The sequence below is a fragment of the Mesoplodon mirus genome (assembly GCF_964341445.2).
Source record: "Mesoplodon mirus genome assembly, chromosome: 6".
Lineage (NCBI taxonomy): Eukaryota > Metazoa > Chordata > Mammalia > Artiodactyla > Ziphiidae > Mesoplodon > Mesoplodon mirus.
The window spans coordinates 105375007-105397158 of NC_138982.1; the positions used below are offsets into that span (position 1 = coordinate 105375007).

Genomic DNA, 22152 nt, shown 5'->3' on the forward strand with positions numbered 1-22152 from the left:
TGCAGACCCTGCCTAGATTGAGTAGGAAGATAGTAGTGGAGACTGCTGTGCTGCAGAGCATGGAGCCGAGATTCTCACTAGAGAAACTAAGGAGGTCACATATGAATTGAGCCTCATAAGGTACATCAATTTTTGATACAACAAAAAAAAGGGATGGTTGTTCCAAAGAATTCACATCATCAAAATTTTATGCCATATTCATCAAAGTGTGTTCTATTGACATTGTACCTCATAGCCCTTCACTGGTTCTTAAGTAATGTTCAAGGGTGACAATATATTGCTTTAGAGAAATGGATTGGCAATTTGGGAGGTAAATTATTAAACCTTATTATGCCTGAATTTCCACATCTGTTATTTGGGAAAGTAACAGTGCTGGTTCATAGCATTGTTGTGAGGCTAAATGACAAATTTCAGTAAAATCTCTAGCATAGTTCCTGGCACACAGTAAAGCCTCAAGAAACATTAGCTTAATACTCCCATATTCTGAGGGAAATAGCATAAATCAAAGCACAAAGGAGGAAAATATATGTTCTGGAAAAACGGTTTCCAGTGTGATAATACTACAGAGAGTGTGGAGGCATGCAGTAGGAGAGGATGGGAAAAGGTTGAATTGGGATTTAATCACAGGTACATTGAGCAAGTGTTACCCCTTAGAGGAGAGTGGTATATGTGATTGGAACTATCTCAGTAAACTTGACACTTTTCTTCAATGTTTTCACACAAGTGAGCTATTCAGAAAGAGTACTGCCAGGAGATCTTTGAAGGAGGTTGGGCTTACACTGGGTTTTGAAGGATGCATGAAACTGTAGAGAAGTGAGCACAAAAAGGAGGACTGACCACAGCCTTCTTGAGAAGATACCAACCTAAGGGTCATCCATGATTTATACCAGTGCGGTAAAATCAGGTTGGAGAGATGGGAGCTAGACCAAGAGAGTTTTGGGAGTTGGTGGGAAACACTACAGAGCTCAACGTGCACTGGAGTAAAGATTGTCCAGAACCAGAAAAACAGAATAGAAAACTCTATGGAGATGAGAGGGCATATGGTCTTAGAAGTTGCCCCTTTCTTTTCTCTCTCACTTACACTCACTCATTCATTCTCTTCTTTATAGTTTGTATTTTTTTCAACAAAAATTTAAAAGACACTTTTTCATATTTAAATTTGGAGAGTCTTTCTCCTAGCCTAATATTGCCCTTTCTCTACCAACACATTCAAAGTTAATAGTAATAATAATATTTTTAAAAAACCAAATTAACTTAATTGCACCTGCAGAGTCCAGATTTGGGTTTTAAGGAATCAAGATTTCAAATACTACCCCATAATTGTGATAAAAACAGAACTACACATGCGACATTTAACTATTATAAATCTATTCAGGATGCCAAATGGAATCATTGGGCATACATTCTTTCCCTTTTAAACCCTTTTAAAGAACTCTGAGAATTAACAGAAGTCAAACAAATTGTACTCATGGGGCAAAGAAAAGATGATACTTTAAAATCTCAGTTGAATGTCTTATCTCTGCTACAGACACTTTGCCATTTCCTTTCTTTTGCCAAGAAACAAATGACTAAAAGCATAAAAATGGCACTAAAAGAAAGAAAAAAGAGAGAGAGAGATAAAGGAAGAAAGTCCTTTCCATGTTGAAAACTTTGCATCTATTTAGAAAATATAAGGCACAGATACGTGTCACCTTATCAAGATTCCTTGAAATAAAAATACAGATATTAGGGAAAAAAACAAAACCAATAGATTGATGACAACAATGAAAAATAAGCCCATTTTTTTTGTGTTTTACTTCAACCAGGATTACAATGGTACATGCTAAAGTTGTTTCATCTTCAGTGCTTTATCCCTGTTTTCCAGAGAGGACAGCCTTGACATTGAGGTGTTTTTTTGTTTGTTTGTTTGTTTTTTTGCAGTACGCAGGCCTCTCACTGTTATGGCCTCTCCCGTTGCAGAGCACAAGCTCCGGACGCGCAGGCTCAGCGGCCATGGCTCACGGGCCCAGCCGCTCCGCGGCATGTGGGATCTTCCTGGATTAGGGCACGAACCCACGTCCCCTGCATTGGCAGGCGGACTCTCAACCACTGCGCCACCAGGGAAGCCCTGAGCATATTTTAACACAATGTCTAAAAATAGTGAAATACTGAAAGGTGGTTTTTTAAAAACTTGTTTTTAGGAAGAACATAGCTACACCTATGTCGAAGGAGCTTGGAAAGAGAATCTCTTCACTGGTGGTTCTGCATACAGACATGAATGCCATTGGAGGGACCTCTGATGCCATAGCCACACCCATCTCTTTAGCAAGAGCTTCACTCTTTCAATTCTTGACTAAGACCTGTGCAGTGTGTTTTCTAATGAAGCACATGGTTACAGAGTCAAGCAACTTATTTCCAGAACCATTTTCCCATCAAATGCTGTCTATTTGCTGTGTAAATCTTGTTAAAACATTGTTTAAAACGCACACAAAAAGGAAATGTGTTTGGGAAAATGTATGGTAAGTTATTTTAATCAAAACACTTACATGTTGAATTCTGCTCTTAGTGATGTGTTTTGTAATTGCTGCAGCCTGACGAATTCACACACACACAGACCCAATTATTGGAATAACAACTTCAAATTCTGCATTATAACAATTTTTGAAACTCACTGGTTGATCTAATAATTCTTATGTTATCTTAAACTTTAATCACACTAATTCTTAACAAAATATTATGGCTTTGGCACCGTAGTCACCTGTGAAATGACAAAAGCCTTCCACTACAATATTTGCTGGCTTGGGAAATGCAGTTTATAGCCTTTTTACTAGTTTGTCACTCAGGTTTTTTTTTTTTTTTTAACATCTTTATTGGAGTATAATTGCTTTACAATGGTGTGTTAGTTTCTGCTTTATAACAAAGTGAATCAGTTATACATATACATATGTTCCCAAATCTCTTCCCTCTTGCATCTTTCTCCCTCCCACCCTCCCTATCCCACCCCTCTAGGTGGTCACAAAGCACCGAGCTGATCTCCCTGTGCTATGTGGCTGCTTCCCAGTAGCTATCTATTTTACATTTGGTAGTGTATATATGTCCATGCCACTCTCTCACTTTGTCACAGCTTACCCTTCCCCCTCCCCATATACTCAAGTTCATTCTCTAGTAGGTCTGTGTCTTTATTCCTGTCTTGCCCCTAGGTTCTTCATGGCCTTTTTTTTTCCCTTAGATTCCATTTGTGTTAGCATATGGTATTTGTTTATCTCTTTCTGACTTACTTCACTCTGTATGACAGACTCTAGGCCCATCCACCTCACTACAAATAACTCAATTTCATTCCTTTTTATGGCTGAGTAATACTCCATTGTATATATGTGCCACATCTCCTTTATCCATTCATCTCATCCAGGTTTTTAATCTAAGCTTCCCTCTGGCTCCTCACTGTATCAAATCTTGAGTTGCCGCCCTTATAGGAAAGCATAAGGAAGGGGGAGATTTTGATTTTTTTCCCATTTTATTCCAAACATGTTATTTTGAACACATAATAAATGAATAAGTGGCATTTAACCAGCTCAACAACTAAGCCAGTTTGCAAAATTAAATGTTTCCTTACCTAGAAATTTCCATTGATCAACTTTTTAGCATATTAGTCCTTTTCTTAGTGGCTGGGCTCTGTTCCAGGTCACTGTTTTGTGAGTTCATATACTTAAAAGTAAATATACTTATTTTAATTACAAGAAGAAAATTCTTATATATTTTCCGATATGATATCCATACAACTCATTCTAAATGAACAACTGGGGCTAATTTGAACTCATTATTTAAAAGAAAGTGTAAATGAACAAGTATTGTTTGCCTTTACTCAATACGGTTATTGGAATCCCTAGGTAATTAGCTTTTAACCCTAGAATTTTAACCCTGGAACATTTAGCTTTCTCATTAGACGACTTTCATTATCTGCTTCCACGTGTTTTAGACTGATTGGTTTTGCTCTGAGAATGAAATGATAATCATATTCAAGACTCTCCTACTGCCCCTAGCCAGCCATCTTGTAAATGGCACCATCCATCACTGGATGAGGAAGAGAATAAAGATGACTGAGGATTATTCATTATTATTTAGGGATTTTTTTTTGTCTTTGGCAATAGATTTATAATATACATAAAGCAACAAATAAAGTGTCTAATCTTTAAGAGAGTACTCAATAAATGTTTTGCCCTTTCTTCCATTCCAATTCCCTTCAAATAGTTAGCACACTTTTACTATTCATGTAAAGAATTTATTAAATGAAGATATAAGGGAAAGCTCATTACCAACTACAAAGTATTATTCAAATTTATTATTCGTTACTAAAAATACATCAGAGTAAGAAGAGTTTTATATATTTTTTTTACTTTTTCCATGATCAGTAAACAACCAGTCACTCTGGTTCAAATGAGAGAAAAATAAACCAACATATTCGTAGTACACGCTTAATTCGAAATCAAACTATAGGAGAGATTCCAAGCTCATAATATTATTATAGAGTTTGAGGCAGGGTGAGTGTACCTATTATCACAGACTCTTTAAATTCAACATTGTAGTTTCAAATTCTTTATATTGAAAACTAGTAAAATAAATTCGAGTAGTAGCTTTTGTCCTATGCACTGCCATAAATAAAATAAGTGTGCCCAAACTATCATTTGAAATCATAAGGCTATGAGAGGCTGAATACCACCAAAAATTTAATAAATATTTTAAATCTATGCACATGAATATTACTCCATTCCTTTGTAGGATGAGGCTAAGTAAAATGTTAAAACATAAAAATAATTATGCATAAGTAATACTCACATGCTGGCTGAAAATATGTGACATATTTATCTGCTAGGTGAATGTCTATTCATGAGCTTACACCCATGACATTTTAATAAATGCAATCAAAATATCAAAAGTAAAGAGATCTCATTTAATATTTAAATCTTTGAGTGGAAAAGAATGATAAATTTCAAGTATTATATCAAAAACAAATGAGAATAAAATTTAACAAGAATAAAAGGTGTACTATTTGTTACATTATGTTTGCTATCCCAAAGTTCAACATTCTAGGAGACTTATTGGCAGATGGCTAGTCTGTTGCATAATTTTTCACAAATGACAATGTATTCCACATTATCGCCTACAACTTGCAGTCCAGTGTGGACAGGAGAAATTATAAGTACCTGAGAGAGATATTTGATCCCCACTCTCTCATTCTTTCTACATTCTATACATGTTGGGTAACTTTAGAACAAGGTCTCTATATAGTAGCACTATTGACATTTTACACCAGATTAATTCTTTGCTGTAGGGGCTGTCCTGTGTATTGCAGTATGTTTACTAGCATCCTTGGTCTCTACCCACTAGATTACATCAGCATACTTCCAATTGTGACAGCCAAAATATCTCCAGACAGTATCAAATATCCCCTAGGGAGCAAAATCATCCCTGTTCGAGAAACTACGGATCAGCAAGGGAAAATGATTCAAAGAGGTCCAAGGTTTAACTGGATTTTATGTAGACTAAGTGGAATTCTTTCTTTATTTTAACCATTAGCACACTTACTATGGATATTTTCATTCCTGCTCTAGTCTAAAAAAGGGCCAAGTTCATTAGAGCTAATCTTCTGATATGTGGATTTTGGTAAATATAATAGTACATCTTTGAGATTTTTCGCTCTATTTTTTGTTTTCTTTTCTTTTCTTCTTTCTTTCTTGCTTCCTCCCTTTAATTTTTTTGAAACAGGGATAATTTTCTATTGCTAGGAAAACTTAAATGAAGCATCAATTTCTTTATTAGATGAAAGCATCAATAACCAAAATTTTTGGTAAGAAATAGGTTTTTCCTACAAGAGAAAATGCTATCTACGGCTACAAAACATAAATATCATTGACATAGTGAGACATTGGATAAGAGACCTAGAGGGCTCAATTTGGTTCTGAAATAAGGGAGAAAGAAGAAGCTGGGGCGCATAAATTTTAATTTAGTCACACTTCACAATAACTCTCTCTGCCTTCAAGCTGAGCATCTGTGGATCTGAGACTATCAAAATAAAATAAATTGAATATACAAGAGTCTGACTCATTAAATTTCCTACAAGTAATGTATTGCAGAATTTATTTATACTTCTGCTTCTGATTGGACCACAAAAATTCCTCTTCCTTCCCCACCTCCCACCCCAACAAATTTAAGCCAATGTTGCCTGACTTATATTTTCTTCTTCTTTTTCATATCCAGAAATTGCTTTTTCAGTTTATACGTGTAGGGGGCATTTTAAAATTTTAGATGTTTTCCAAAAAACTGCCAAACATATCCTTCAATGAGCTATCCAAAAATTTGGATTTGATGATACAAATGGTGTCATTTGGTATACTGCCTTCTTGCCATAGTAAAACTATCCTAATACAACTGTTATTAATGAGCTAAAACTTTGAAAATCAGTTGGCAATTGAAGTTTTGGTTGGTAAAATGCTCCTAGGCGTTCAGAAAAGTAAAGCGCCAGATACTTACTCTAAAAATAATTTATAAAAATGTGGTTTTCTTTTTTTTTTTTCGCGGTACGCGGGTCTCTCACTGTTGTGGCCTCTCCCGCTGCGGAGCACAGGCTCCGGACGCACAGGCTCAGCGGCCATGGCTCACGGGCCCAGCCGCTCCGTGGCATGTGGGATCCTCCCGGACTGGGGCACAAACCCGCGTCCCCTGCATCGGCAGGCGGACTCTCAACCACTGCGCCACCAGGGAAGCCCGAAGATGTGTTTTTTACAATATTTTAACAGATCATAAAATGAAGCATTTACTTAAGGTGGTCTCTATGTCTGTATGTAAGCTCCCCAGACATTTACATATTTGAGAAAAGTCTCCAGTTGCCTGGAGCAAGCCCAGATTCACAGCATATGGAGTGTTTCTAAAACTTCAATTGCAGAGGGACCTCCAGTTCAAACTCAACAGAATCAGAAGCTAATGCTTGTTCCCCATATTTGCAATGCCAAACCCAGAGCCAGTTCCTCCCAGTGCTGATGTCACATCTATGACAGTCAGTAATTGGGGGTGCAGGGGGATTTACGGTCACATGTTCCATTTGGATTCTTAAGTTTAGTAGGAATTAGGAGTTGTCATTTCTAGGGTTAGCTTTGACTGTGTTATCTATTTTTTGCCAAGTTTCTTAGCCTCTCTGTGCAGATATCTTATCATTCATAAACTGAGGGTCATGTGAAATATAAAACTTGATATTCTGTTCAGTTTCATCTATCTCTAACAGCTGTGCTAACTTATAAACATTTGCTCTTTCAACTTTCTATCTTAAACCTACAGAAATATCAAGGATGCTGACATTTTTAATGTCAATTATTTTGGCTCTTGTTTAATCCAAAGATGATCCTAACTTTGGACTAAACAGCATATCTATTGGCTGTAATATCTGGATTTACTTCCATAGAATTCTTACAGAAAAGTTAAAGGAGAATAAAATGGCACAAGTAAAGATACTAGGGATTCTCTGGGCAGAGGCATTATGTAATTGCTAAACTCTAATCCAGGAGTAAAGTAGTACAAAACCTTGTTCACTTTGTCCAGAAACAGCAGTTAGAGTAGGAATCACAAAGTAAACATGTTCTTAGAAGATCCTGCAATTCAGTTCTCTAAACTTAATGAATTTAGACAGTTTAAATGAGACATTTGGCTAAAAGCCCTGAATTTTTCAGGTGCTTAACTGAAGTCAGCTCATTCGCTGTGGGTTAGGGGGCTTCAAGTCTTGAGTTCTAAAGAAAAGGAGTGTAATTGCTGAAATCTCTGGACATTGAGCCCTAGTATCTTATGTCTGCCCCAATTTTTCTCTGATTATGTACACAAATCTCTCCTTACTGATTTAGGAAATGCTTTGCTGATCCATATTTCACATTGCCTGCCTGTGAGCTCTGTCAGGTCATAGTTAGAGTGACAAAGGACTTCGGAGAGTTTATCTTAGTAAACCCAGAGTAATTGAGTGTTTAACCTGGAAGCACATATTGGCTTCTCAGGTTAGAAGTGGAACTATAGAGATAAATCATTTGACTAAAGGATTTAGGATCTATTGTCAGGAAGTAAACTTCGTTCACTGCAGACAACAGTAGACAACAAGGTGAAGGGCAATCCAAGAAGACTCCCAGGGGAAGCATCTGTTCTAATCCCCAGTAGTTCAAATCTAAAAGCCATTGAGAGAATTGTTCCAGCAGATGTCAACTGCCACAAGAGATCAGAGACAGATGATCTCTCAGGTAGCAAAAGTCAATACTTTGAACTTTTGAAATTTTTCAACATTCCGTGAGATACTTAAGAATTTCTTAAAAGTCTTCACCTTGTAATCTAAGTAACTCTATGGCTATCCAGGAAATAAAATACAAATAACTTTTCTGTTACTTTCAGAGTCAAATAATACAATATAAAATTAGGTCGTCTTATGTATAATGTATATCTTCAACAAAAACAATGAAAAAATTTAGGGATAAGACTAAACATACAGCCTAATATGGGTACAGCTCTTTTCAAAGTTCAAAGAGATTTTAAATGTTAAACCTTGTGTTTTACATATACTGAATTCCTACTCTATTTTTTAAAGGTTTCAGAAATTCATTTGAAAGTGAATTTTTAACACTCTGAACACAAGTTTCCAAAAAAGCCATATTGATAAGTAAATAAGTCAGAAAGACCTATCCAATATAGAAGGAATACTATATATTTACAATAAAAATAATGAAACAGAAGTATTAGACACATTCTAGTGATTAAGCAAAAAAGTGCATAACTTGGGTAGGCTTTGTTTTATTAATATTGATAACTGAAGAATTAGGAAAGATGACATGATAGTTTGAGAATCTCATAAATATCTGCTGAGACAATTCTGACTAGACATCATGGCAATGGTTTCCTTGTATGTCTATGTTGGGTAAAAATTGCTTGAAATACAGGGGCAGTTCCAGAGCAATGGCTAGCAAATGAAAGGGAAAATATCATGGGAGTGGGCCTGAACCATGACATGTAAAACTATTGTTGAAAAAGGGTCATAGGACAGGAATGAATCAATTAGCCATTCCAGGCATCAAGTGGTAAGACTGGTTTGGGAAATAATGACTGCTGTCTCTCCCAGTGCTGGAGCAGCTGGGGCTGGTCAGTGGCTTCAGGGTACATGGGAAAAGCTTCAGGCAATGTGTCATCACAAATTTGAAATGTGGGATATTCACAAGTCAACTGGAAATAATTTTAGTAAGTGATTTTTACTAAACTTCCAGGGCTCAACACTACAGACTGGACCAGTCACTATTTGCTTGTTTTTCAGTCTGAGTTATATCATTAATCTGACTGCTTAACTTGTCTTCCTGCAAAGTGAGCCTACTGGAATAAGAGAAATTATTAAAATTATTCCACTGAATTGAAAAATAATTAAAGCAAATGAATCTGGCCTATTAACCTCAATATTTACATTATTTTCTCCTTCACTCTCACTAATTCTCTGTTCTAATGTCATTTTATCAGAGAAACTCTCTCTGATCGTCCTATCTACAGTAGCATCTCCCTCACACTGTCCACATTCCTCATCTTATTTCTCTGTCTTGCTATATCTTCACCTCTTTGTTTATTATGTGAAATACCACACTAGAATGTAAGCTCATGGAGTCAGGGCTTTGTTTTTACCTCTGGGTCCTCAGGTCTTAGGACAGTGCCTAGTATATTGTAGGCACTCAAGTATTTGTTGAATGAATGAATGAATGAATGATGCACTGCAGAGAAAACTGTTCCTGCTAGAGACTGTGTAATATATTTACATAGAACTTCCTCACTTGTGTGTATCACTCCAAAATTATAGTTGTGATTTTTCTCCACATAAATCTGGATGGATTATTTTCACATGTTGAAATGTTCGTGCTATCCATCTCTCTGAAATGGGTGGCTAGAAAGTATTTGATCCCTCATTAAACTTTGATGCACCATTAACTGAGATTATAAAATCTTCTAGAGTTTTCTGATTTTGGGAAATATAGCTTTACTTTGTGAAGCTACATAAGACAGAAGCTATGTACTGATCCTAAGAGACTAGAAAATGTTGACATTATTTATTTTGGGTCCAAGCTTAAAATACATTACTATATGAAGGCCACTGATTAGATATTTATTTATTGCTTTTTTATTCATGTGTAAATTACATATGACATATACTACTTATCAAAATACTATTATTCTCTTTTTATATCACACAAGTTTTTGGTATGCATAGTTTTTAGTCCTTGAGAATTCTACAGAACTAAGGCTCATGTTTTCTAACATTTATATTCTTCAAGTGGAGTTATCCTGAACCAGAGTATTCAGCCACTTAGCTTTTAATCACTTGCTTTAGCCCCCTTTTTTTTCTTGCCTTGCAAATGAAATTAGACAAGACAAAGCAGTAGTAGAATATTTATGGCATCAACTTGGCAGACTCACAGAGAAAAAAAATAGAATAAGTTATTATATAAAATAAGATTTCTTTTTCCTATTACTTAACACATAATGCCTGTAATAACTTTTCATTTGGTTTTATCTTCTAAAAATTAAATAGGTGTTAATTGGCCATAGGGCAATGTGACACAAGACAGAACTTTTTTCATTCAATATAAAAATCCACCTGGCAATTACTCAGTATGCATCTCCATAACAGAAATAAAAATACTAATAATGAAGAATGTAACCAAGAACACATCATTTGGTTTTCTTAAATTTCCCAGATCAGTTTATGTGGTAGTTATACCCCTAAAGTGAATTTGGGGACTTGAGAACAGGATTGACTTTACATGACACAGCATATAAATTAGATAAAAGTCTATATTTTCTTTAACTTGATCCTGTTCAAAACAGCAAATTGACCACTATCATCTTGGAATTTTGGATTCCATCTATTTCAACATACAAACATAATATATGTATTCATACACACATAAAAATGTTAACTTATTAAAAGTGGAATTTCATAAGAAAAAGATTGAAAAATTATTCAGTAGAAAACAGTTCTCACTAATAATACCATGCTTCTGATATTATAAAATAGAGCAAATCAGTAGTTCAGTCCAAAATAATGGGAAACATGTCATAATTATACTATGAAATTCACATGATGTATAACTAAAAAGAGGTAATCCATTTTTTTGTTTGTTTTTCTCAACAACAAAAATTCTCTGATGTTTTAAATTTGCAGAGCTAAATGCTCCAGTAATATCCGTCCCAAGTAAAATTCAGGGCCTTTTATGATGGTTTGCAACCTTAGGTATGCAGCCGCAGGTATGCTTTCAAGACCTTTCTTCAAAACATTTTATATCACATAATACTATATCATAAGTCAGATTTTATATCATCTAATAACTACTCAAATATTTATTTAGTTTTTAAGGTGTTATTTTCCTCATAACGTATCTATAACTGGTTCTCAAAGTGTTATCCAAGTATTTCTTAGTGTCCTCAAGAGCATTTCAGGGGGTCTGCAAGATTGAACTATTTTCATAGTAATACTAAAATTTTACACCTTTCTCATTCTCATCATCTCATGAATGTACAGTCGAATTTTCTAAAGGTTACAGGATGCATAATAATATTGTATAATAAAAAGTGTCAGTGTTTGGAATTTCTGTATAACTCAGTAGTGAGAAATCAAGAGAAATAACTAAAAGTGTGTATTCAAAATAAATTCCAATTTCCTACCCAATATTCTTATGGAAAACACAAAAAAGTGTATATTATTATCTCAGCTGACTCTTTCCTTTCAGGCATACTATTGAGGATATAAGGAAGGAAAACTCCGAGTACACTTAAGACAGTATCAAAAGCAGCAGGAGAAAATGTCTGATACATTGTTTTAAGTTGTAAGGCTAAGGGTTTTCTCAACTCCTCAGATGTCCCCTCCAGTTTAAGAATCTCTAAATACAGAATTAGTGGATATAATTTCTATTTCACTCTTCTACCCTGCCTGTCAACCACAGAGGTGTTTTAAAACTGAGAACAGCAGACACCCTACATTCATTCAGTGGCATGAATCAAATGTCTCTCGTGATTTCTTAATGCAATTACCCTCTATCTAAAGGCAATAACTTACAGAGGAGCAATTGGAAAAGTATAATGCATTGAGCCACTGAATGCTAATTTCTGAAATGTGTTAAGTGTGATTAAAGTAACATGACTGGTAAAGCAGATTAGCAAGAATGTGTCTATCCAAAAAGGACGCCTTGACACACTATTTTAAATGGTGAACTTGTTTTTCTGAAATAACCATAATCATAGCATGCTAATTCAAATAAATAAGGCAGATGTCTAAGCTGAATAATCCTGGTTTTGGTTAGAAAAAAAACCAGACTTTACCACAATGTACTACTTTCCTTATTTATTAACTATAAGCTTATTGAAACCACAGATTTTATCTTAGTCAAGTCTGCTTCCCAAAATACTATATGCCTAAACGATTTTGAGTGATAGTATCATTTACAATCTAGTTTTAAAGATAATTTTGAAAGAGGAATTCCCCAAACATTTTGGACAATAGCAGTGTTCCTGCAGTAAGTACACATTCCCAAAAAGACAGCTTAGTATGACAACACTCATTTCATTGTTTCAGTGTCTTTGTTTAAAAAACAAAATAGAAGTCCTATTACTTTATAACCGTACCTCATATTTTAGGGTAAATTATAAAATTATTGTACCAAACAAGGCTTATTATGGGAAATTAAATCAAAGATGTCTAAATTATTCTAGAAATGCAGATGCAAATTACAGCTTCTCAGAAGGAAGTCAGGATTCCCACAGATATTTTGAGGAGTTCCAAGAAAATACAAGGATGAACACTGAAGAACTCTACTCAGCTATTTATTGGTAGTGAATGAGCCCGTTTTGTTAGTGTGGCTTTTAAGAATCTTCTGGGAATGAAGCATAAATGCAAAGATCCTATTGCACTTTTATTTCACAAAGGCTAAAGAGGAATTTTGACACATCAACATCATTCTACTAAGGTTGAAATAATCTTGTGGACCCCTTGGTCCTGACAAAGTAACAATCAGTATAAATGAAGCTCCGAATAAATGAAGCTCAGAAAGTTAACTGTATACAGTCTCCAGAGAACAGATGATGTAGATTCGAATGAATCTTTCAAGTTTCTCCAAGAGGAATTGTTTCTTGGAGTATCCTAGTGCAAGAGTTCATAAGTAACCTCCCCAAAATGTGCCACTGTGGCATATGAATTTTTTTGAGTCGAAGGCAATCAAGACCCTGCTCCTTCAAGAGAAGATTCTGCCTCACCCTTAACTACCTAGAAGAATTTAAATTGGCGAGGGAGGGTCCTTTCCCAGAATGAGATTACCAGAGATAAATTTCATCTGAGTGGCCCATCTGTATGGCAGGGCAAACATCTAATTACCCAACATCTACTCTTCTTATCAACTTGTGAATTACTTTCCTCCCCTTTGAAGCCTCAGGTCCTCTTTCCCACTCCTTAACTCAAGATGGCATATATACCTCATTTTACATTTCTGTCTCTGACCCTCTCATATATGTGAGATTCCATGCATACGAATTAAATTTGCTTTTCTCCTGTTAATGTCTCATGTTGATTTGATTATTAGACTAGCTAAAAGAAGCTTTGAAGGGTAGAGGAAAATTCTTTCTCCCCAACACTAGAAATTAAGACTGGTATTGAGAACAAGGTTGCGATCATTTAAAGAACAGAGAGATTAGAACCTGAATGAATAACCGAAAAATAGAATATCTCAAATAAAGGCCTTTTTCCCCAAATACTTCCTATTAGAACTGGAAATATTTCTTGAGTAAGGTGACTTTTGTAGCAGGGATAATGCTAGCAAGAATAATTTTCATGGAGTGTGTTAACAGCTCAAATACTAGCAGAAGGTTATGAAGAATATCTTTAGAATGCAGAGTAGCACTAAGTAGAATAAAAAACATTCTCTTCCAGACAACAAATATTATATATTATCATCTGTTGCATATGTTGTCCCCTGGAGTAATAATTTAGTCATAAAAATGCTTGGCTGCAGAATGTTGGCTGACTAATTTTTCTGGTGATCAGAGAAGGAGCACTAAAAAGCACTATCAAGATACCCATGTTTTGTAATTTTATCAAGTTTTCAGAGCTGTGTAGGAATAGTCACTGTTCTAAACTTAATTCAACTAGCTGCAAGGTATACAATTTTCTTAAAGTTCTCTTGCTCTTAATCTAATGAACTGTGTTCTTAAGAACAACAACATTTTTATGCAGAACACAGTTTCTAAAAATACTTAGATTCATGAACAAAGGTAATCTGCTATAGAGTATACCTGAAAACGGTAAATGCACACAAGGGTAAAAGCCATTAGGAGAGTTCCAACTTCTAAATCAACACATCTAGGGATATATCTGAGACACAGAGTTTCTTTCTGTGTTTCTATCACTGTGGCTTTACTTGTAGATGAAACTCAGTCTTGCATATTGAGCTCTTTCTCAGAGTGAGATATAGTTGCCATGTGACAATCTTAGTGGCTGTTAATAGAGTTATTGAGGTTGATGACTTCTGAAAAGAATGAGAATTTTTGTTCACTTCTTTGTTTGTTTGTTTAATCAGGAATAAACTCTTAGAATTAAACAAGAAGAAAGCAGCAGAAGCTGACTGTCTTTTTAAAAAACTGCTCATTCTCTTGGCTAGTGAGAGTATAATGAAATGGCCTCATTTATATATTGCCACTAAAAATGAAAAGTGATAACAAACTATATGTAAAACAATTAAGCAATTCATGTACCAAAATCTTCACATATTTGTCCATATTTTGACTCACCAATTTTCTTTTTTTTTTTTACATCTTTATTGGAGTATAATTGCTTTACAATGGTGTGTTAGTTTCTGCTTTATAACAAAGTGAATCAGTTATACATATACGTGTTCCCATATCTCTTCCCTCTTGCATCGCCCTCCCTCCCAGCCTCCCTATCCCACCCCTCTAGGTGGTCACAAAACACCGAGCTGATCTCCCTGTGCTATGTGGCTGCTTCCCAGTAGCTATCTATTTTACATTTGGTAGTGTATATATGTCCATTCCACTCTCTCACTTTGTCACAGCTTACCCTTCCCCATCCCCATATACTCAAGTTCATTCTCTAGTAGGTCTGTGTCTTTATTCCCGTCTTGCCCCTAGGTTCTTCATGACATTTTTTTTTCTTAGATTCCATATATATGTGTTAGCATATGGTATTTGTCTTTCTCCTTCTGACTTACTTCACTCTGTATGACAGACTCTAGGTCCATCCACTCACTACAAATAACTCAATTTCGTTTCTTTTTATGGCTGAGTAATATTCCATTGTATATATGTGCCACATCTTCTTTATCCATTCATCCGATGATGGACACTTAGGTTGTTTCCATGTCCTGGCTATTGTAAATAGAGCTGCAGTGAACATTGTGGTACATGAATGTTTTTCAATTATGGTTTTCTCAGGGTATATGCCCAGTAGTGGAATTGCTGGGTCATATGGTAGGTCTATTTGTAGTTTTTTAAGGAACCTCCATACTTTTCTTCATAGTGGCTGTACCAATTCACATTCCCACCAGCAGTGCAAGAGTGTTCCCTTTTCTCCACACCCTCTCCAGCAATTATTGTTTCTAGACTTTTTGATGATGGCCATTCTGACCAGTGACTCACCAATTTTCTAGAAATTAATCCTGAAGAGGTAATGATAGAAAGGCATGAATTATATATCAAGATGTACATCAAAGTATTGCTAATAATAGCAAAACATTAGAATTCTACCCAATTAATAGTACATTGGCTAAATAAATTATGTACATGAATAAAATGGAGTACTATACATTATTTAATAATACTGTAAAAGGAATATTTCATCATCCAGAAAATTCTATATTTTATATTTCATGTTAAAAAGGGCAGATTACAAAATGACACTGAATTTATATATAAAGAAAATACTGGATTTATTAAGTGGAAATCATTTTTTATATCAGTATACATATTATGATCCTTTTGTCACTATATGCAGAATTGAAAATATTTTTTATATGAAAATGCTTAGAAAAATATTATGAAAAGATAAAATTAAAATGTTAAAACTGGTTATTTTTGAGTAGTGTCATTAGCCATGATTACCATATTTTTATTTTTAAAAATTTCTTCCATAAAAAAATTTCTCTAAAATAATAATATGTCCAAGAAATTTGCAAAAGAAATAAGAAGAAATAATCAAATGCATTTTGAATCAAAGGAATGCAAATTAACAGATAAAATTCCTCACAGTAAGTAAATATTAAAAATAATGATAATATCTAATTTTATTAAGAGTGTATTGAAATGTGCTTTTAAAGTAGGCAAAGACTCTTTAACACAGAAAATCTACTTTTAGGAATATATTATAGGGAAATCATCAGATTCAAACAATTATGAATGCAGATGTATCATATACACATTTGTAAAATATCTTGAAAAATAGATATAATAATAATTTGCCCACTAATTAGGATTTGGTTTAAAAAATGATACAACTAGAAAATAGAATATATTAAACAGCTAAAAGTAAAAACAAATATTATTTATTGACAGTGAAATATATTCAAGCGGTATATTGCTAAGAAGAGTAATGAAGTATACAATTTGCATTAAAAATAATCTAATTTTAGGGCTTCCCTGGTGGCGCAGTGGTTGAGAGTCCACCTGCCCATGCAAGGGACACGGGTTCGTGCCCTGGTCTGGGAGAATCCCACATGCCGTGGAGCGGCTGGGCCCGTGAGCCATGGCTGCTGAGCCTGCGCGTCTGGAGCCTGTGCTCCGCAGCGGGAGAGGCCACAACAGTGAGAGGCCCGCGTACTGCAAAAAAAAAAAAAAAAAAAAAAAAAATCTAATTTTAATTATTTATTCATGCATATGTCTGTATATAGAGGTATGCAGAAAAAAATCTGGAAGGACTGACTCACAAAATTACAAATGTTCTGTGGGTGGCATAATTACGGATGACTTTTCTCCTTTATATTGCTTTGTTTTAAAATTTTTATAATATAAACATGTGTTACTCATGTAAGCATTAATTTTAAAATGGTTTAAGATTATACATAGTTGGATGGGGGTACTAAGAATTTATCCAATCTTTTCTTAACAGTGGTTCAACCATGACAAAAATATAGGTCAATAAGGCTTTAGACATGTTAGAACCTTGCTGCCTTTTTTGGGAGAATCATTGAACCAATGTATGGAATTTCAGAATTAATATCATTACTCACCTTATGGACAGTGACCATCTATTTTCCCAGAATAAGTAACAATATTTTACTTTTAAAGGATAAGTTTCATACAGGGGAAGATATAATTGACAAAGCATTTTGGGATGTGATTTCTATTTATTTGTCAGTCAACATAATACAAGTTGCTAAACAAAGATAAAAGAAAAAAAATGAGTTACTTACTCTTGTTGTGTAAGCAGCTTCTGGGTCATCTTCTAGAACACGTGAAAGTCCAAAATCAGAAACCTTACACACTAAATTACTGTTGATCAAGATGTTCCGAGCAGCAAGGTCTCGGTGAACGTAGCCCATGTCTGAGAGATACTTCATGCCAGATGCTATCCCTCGAAGCATCCCTACCAGCTGGATAACCGTAAACTGGGCATCGTGTTTCTGAGAAGTATTTCAAGTGTACAGTTAAGGTGTGTTTCTATTTCCTAAGATATATCTTGATTAAAATTTCACATACTGAATTGTAGAGTATATACATTCTAGTTTTAAGTACACCAGCCAGGACTAAATAGATGCAAGAGTAAAACAAAATAGTATAGTAGCTACATTACTTTGTAGCAAGAAGTAGTCTAATATTCTTTAACTTCAGTTTCAAAACTAGAACTTTGCTGGTCTTTTGATGAGACAAACCCCTTTTCAGAAACTTTAAGGTCATGAACAAAAAAATAAAATGGATCCTGTGGCTATTTTAGGTTTGTATTTATCAGTTTGATTGAATGCTTATTCTTTCTTCTTGTTTTCCTATATTTTATTAATTGCTTCAGGTATGGTAGATTTTAAATCTTTAATTATCATAATAGATAATTAGTTCAAAATTAGTCAAAAATATTTACTGAATATTTGTTGTTCTACCCAACCCTAAGTTATAGGTCACACAACTGAAAGCAAGAGGAGATAAATTCAAATAGTCCTGGATTTAGAAAAGTTTCCAATCTACTCAGATTAAAATAGAAATATACAGTTTATATGACAGATAGATGATAGATGCATGCATACATACATAGTTATATAAAAAAATAAAATTTAATGTCTAGCAATATCTAAACAAAAAATAATTTTAGAGGAAAATTTATTACAATTTTAAAAGAATATATATTATAATATTTTGAATTAACTGACTTGCAAAATGTTTAGTTTTGAAATATGTTTGTGAAAATAATTGTTACTGAAACTTTTATTCAGCTCATGAATATTCAAATAAAGAATATAATTTCTTATTCATAGAAAAATTAGTATTTTCCTCCATGATTATGAATTATACTATATATCTTATCTATCTATCTATCTATCTATCTATCATCTATCTATCTATCTATCCCTATCTATATAATGCTGAAAGCACCTTGAGGATAGGGTCTGTGTTTGTTTTTTTATCCCTTGTTTGTAGTGACTGGTGATTGACAGTGTCTTTTTTTTCTGACAGTGTCTTGTACTCTGTAAATCTACTGAACTTCTTTGAATGTAACATTTGTTGATATTAGTAAAACATAAATTTTCTAAATGTAAACAACTGAAATTTATATGTAAATATATGTTATATGTGTATATATGTATGTATATATTATGATATATAAGTAATGATTTCTCTGGATTGAGAATACTTAGGCATTATAGTACATGCTTAGTTTGTGAGTGGACAGTACTATGTGAGAGATAGAAGGTCTTCTATCTTACAGTAGATGGAGGTTGCTTTAAATAAAGAAATGAATATTTCTGTCTTATATCAATGTTATTTATGTCTTACTTTAGAATCTTTAAATTTTTGTTTTAACCAATGTGAATTTTGTCTGAATAAAAAGGCTGAAGAAAATTGCACAAATTTGTTTTAAAAATATAAACCATTGACATTTGGATGTTACAAGATAAAAATGTAATTTTACAGCCTTCCTTTTACTATTTAGTCCCAAAAAATTCAGTTTTCTTAAAACTTTGATTATCTAATTGTTTAGCATAATATTAGAGGTTGTCTCTATCATTTTCAGCAATTTATTCCACATTTATATATGTGTGCAGATAGATAAAGATAAGGTGGAGATATGTGAAAGTGTATAAAATCTTCTACTTACACGTAAGAAACTGTCCAAGGAACCATTCTCCATGTATTCTGTGACTATCATAACTGGTTTACCTAGGTATAGGTAAATAATAAATGTATAATCATCAGTAGAGTTCAACAAATATCATGCAATGAACATATATAATACATTTTGATACACCTAATGCATTAAAAAATATGAATTTTTCTCTGTCCTCCAAATTTTGCCAAATTACAATTAAAAAGAAAACTAGCTTTCAATAGAAAATAAAACTAAAAAAATAAAATCGAGAAAGATTGGTTTTCAGAAAAGGGCCTATAACCTATATGATATCTAAACTGGCGTTTTGGTATGGTTTTCCTTAAACAAAAAATATGCTTTTTTCTTCACTCTAATTGCATTTTAGCTGAACTACCAAATCAGATATTTCTGTCTTCAAGCCCAAGATAGAGTCATGAATTCCACAATCATTTACACTCTCTACAGATATATGCAGAGCTATATGCTAGATGTTTTCTCTTGTGCTGGTTAGTCAGAAGCAAGTAAATCAAAGTCCCTACCTTCATGGATCCTATATGTGAATTGGACAAAACAATTAAGACTAATAATTATAATCTGTATTCAATTAACACATTAAAATTATAAAATCCATGCTATGCTTAAAAGAAAATTAAAATTGCTCTTGGTAGTAACTTGTAATAACTTGAAATATGGGCTTTAAACATCATTAAACATTTTAACAAGCATTTAAATGTATTTGTACAGTACTTAGTGTGTGCAAGGTGCTGGTTTAATTATTTTACATATACTAACATTAATTATCATCATTTCCACTTTTTACATGAAAAAAACTGAAACATATAGAGGGTAATTAACATCACACAGCTAATAAGTATAAAGCCAGAAATTGCAACCCGAATATATTATGCTGTTACTTTTAGAAATGTACACTGAGGGAAACATTTTAAATAGGAAAAAGCATTAGACACAAAGACACAAAGGTGCTAAGTATACAGATACATAGATCTACAAATAGAATAAATCTTCAACTATGGGTAATAACTGAGGCAATTGTTGGGTGTCAATTCTACGCATCATTCCAAATTGAAAGAATGACTCTGAAGACTATAACACGTTCAGAAATTATTACAGTAAAATGTAACTCCAATTTCAAAGCCTACACATATTACCACAGCATAATTCACTTCCCTTATTGTTGTTATGATATTGTTTTAACTATAAATCTATCATTTTACAAAAAGAAAAAAAAACTCCCTTCTCTTCCAAGTCTAGAAGACCTGCATTAAGTCTTGACTAAGCATGAAAAACCTTGAGCACATAATAGATTTTTTTTTTTTTTTTTTTTTTTTTTGCGGTACGCGGGCTTCTCACTGTTGTGGCCTCTCCCGTTGTGGAGCACAGGCTCCGGACGTGCAGGCTCAGCGGCCATGGCTCACGGGCCCAGCCACTCCGTGGCATGTGGGATCTTCCCGGACCGGGGCATGAACCCGTGTCCCCTGCATCGGCAGGCGGACTCTCAACCACTGCGCCACCAGGGAAGCCCTCACATAATAGATTTTAAACAAACATCCATGTACATCTAACTGTAGAACAAACATGATTTTTTTCATGTGTACCTTCTACATCATGGTTTGTGTGCTATTCTGATGCCAGAAAATAGCTTTCTTTCCTTGTTTTTCCTTTCATCCTTGTTTTTCCTTTCCTTTCCTTAATTCATACTGGTTGTGAATTATGGCTTAGTACTGTGAACATTATATTGATGTTTACTATGCTTAGTATGTGAATATATACTAAGCTGTATGTCTTATTTATTTAGAGGTGAGGAAATTATTTAAATTCTGTAAAATTTCTTAGATTTTCATATATGTAAAAATAAATTGACACAGCAATTTATTGTCAACTGAGACACTGATTTAGTTATATATTTTGGGTAATATATCAAACATTATACATGCCTTGGTGTAATACTGGTGTAAAGCTTTTTAAACTTAATGTTAATAAAATTTTCCACACGTTCAAAAAATAATCTGATAATGTCTGAAAAGTCATTTTAGTCAAAACCTTGAGCCTCCAGACTTGCTTTATCAAAATTTTAATTAAGCTTTGATATAACAATATTCAGGAAAAAAGAGAAAATTCAACATTTCCTTGGAAACTTCTATTTCTCCTGAACTGGTAAATCAAATACCTAAGAACCGATCCCAGAGAACTAATCTGAAATGAAATGAATGAATAATCAAAGGAATGAAATCCTTCACATGCATGTTTTCCATACATCTCTATAAGTGTCTATGTTTCTTCCTTAATATAATTCTTGGAAGAATAACATGCTTGCAAAACTCAACACAGCCCTTGAATGTAGTTACAGATATATTGCTTCCCACAGTCAACTCTCAATTACAGTGGCCAATTACCGTGTTTGCATACTGCCCAGACCTTTGTTTATCACTCTTTTCCTTCTGGCTCTCAGCCTTATGACCATTTCATTTCTTGTTAGCATGTCTGGTAAAATGTTTGGCAAGGGAAATAAAAGTAGCTGAAAAATCAAACCAGTCAATTAAGCCAAAGCTTCATGACCATTCAGAAATCAGACCAGGCTGCATTTAGCTCTATAATTTAGGTATTTGTAAACACATCAGTTAAGATGGGCAAGTCTGAAAATGTGCTTTGTATTAAGTTCAAAGATTCAGCAAACCCAAATGTACAGACAAAAGTAAACAGAATCAAATATTCTACCTTGGAAAGCAGGATCTTCACTTATTTTTCCTTGTGATTTTGATTATGATAAACAGAGTTAAAGGAAAAGTGCAATAGTGGTGAGAACT

General features: G+C 34.1%; 1 protein-coding gene across 2 annotated transcripts in view; it reads right to left on the reverse strand.

Annotated features, from left to right (window-relative positions):
• The window catches only part of EPHA3 (EPH receptor A3), a gene marked incomplete at both ends in the record, with an annotated part of 362616 nt that overhangs the window by 23658 nt on the left and 316806 nt on the right, over positions 1 to 22152 (reverse strand). For both annotated transcript variants that reach the window (XM_082625509.1, XM_082625508.1), the window contains 2 exons: positions 17442 to 17651; positions 19337 to 19398. In XM_082625509.1, the coding sequence (XP_082481635.1) occupies positions 17442 to 17651; positions 19337 to 19398 (272 nt within the window). The remainder of the gene's footprint in view (positions 1 to 17441; positions 17652 to 19336; positions 19399 to 22152) is intronic.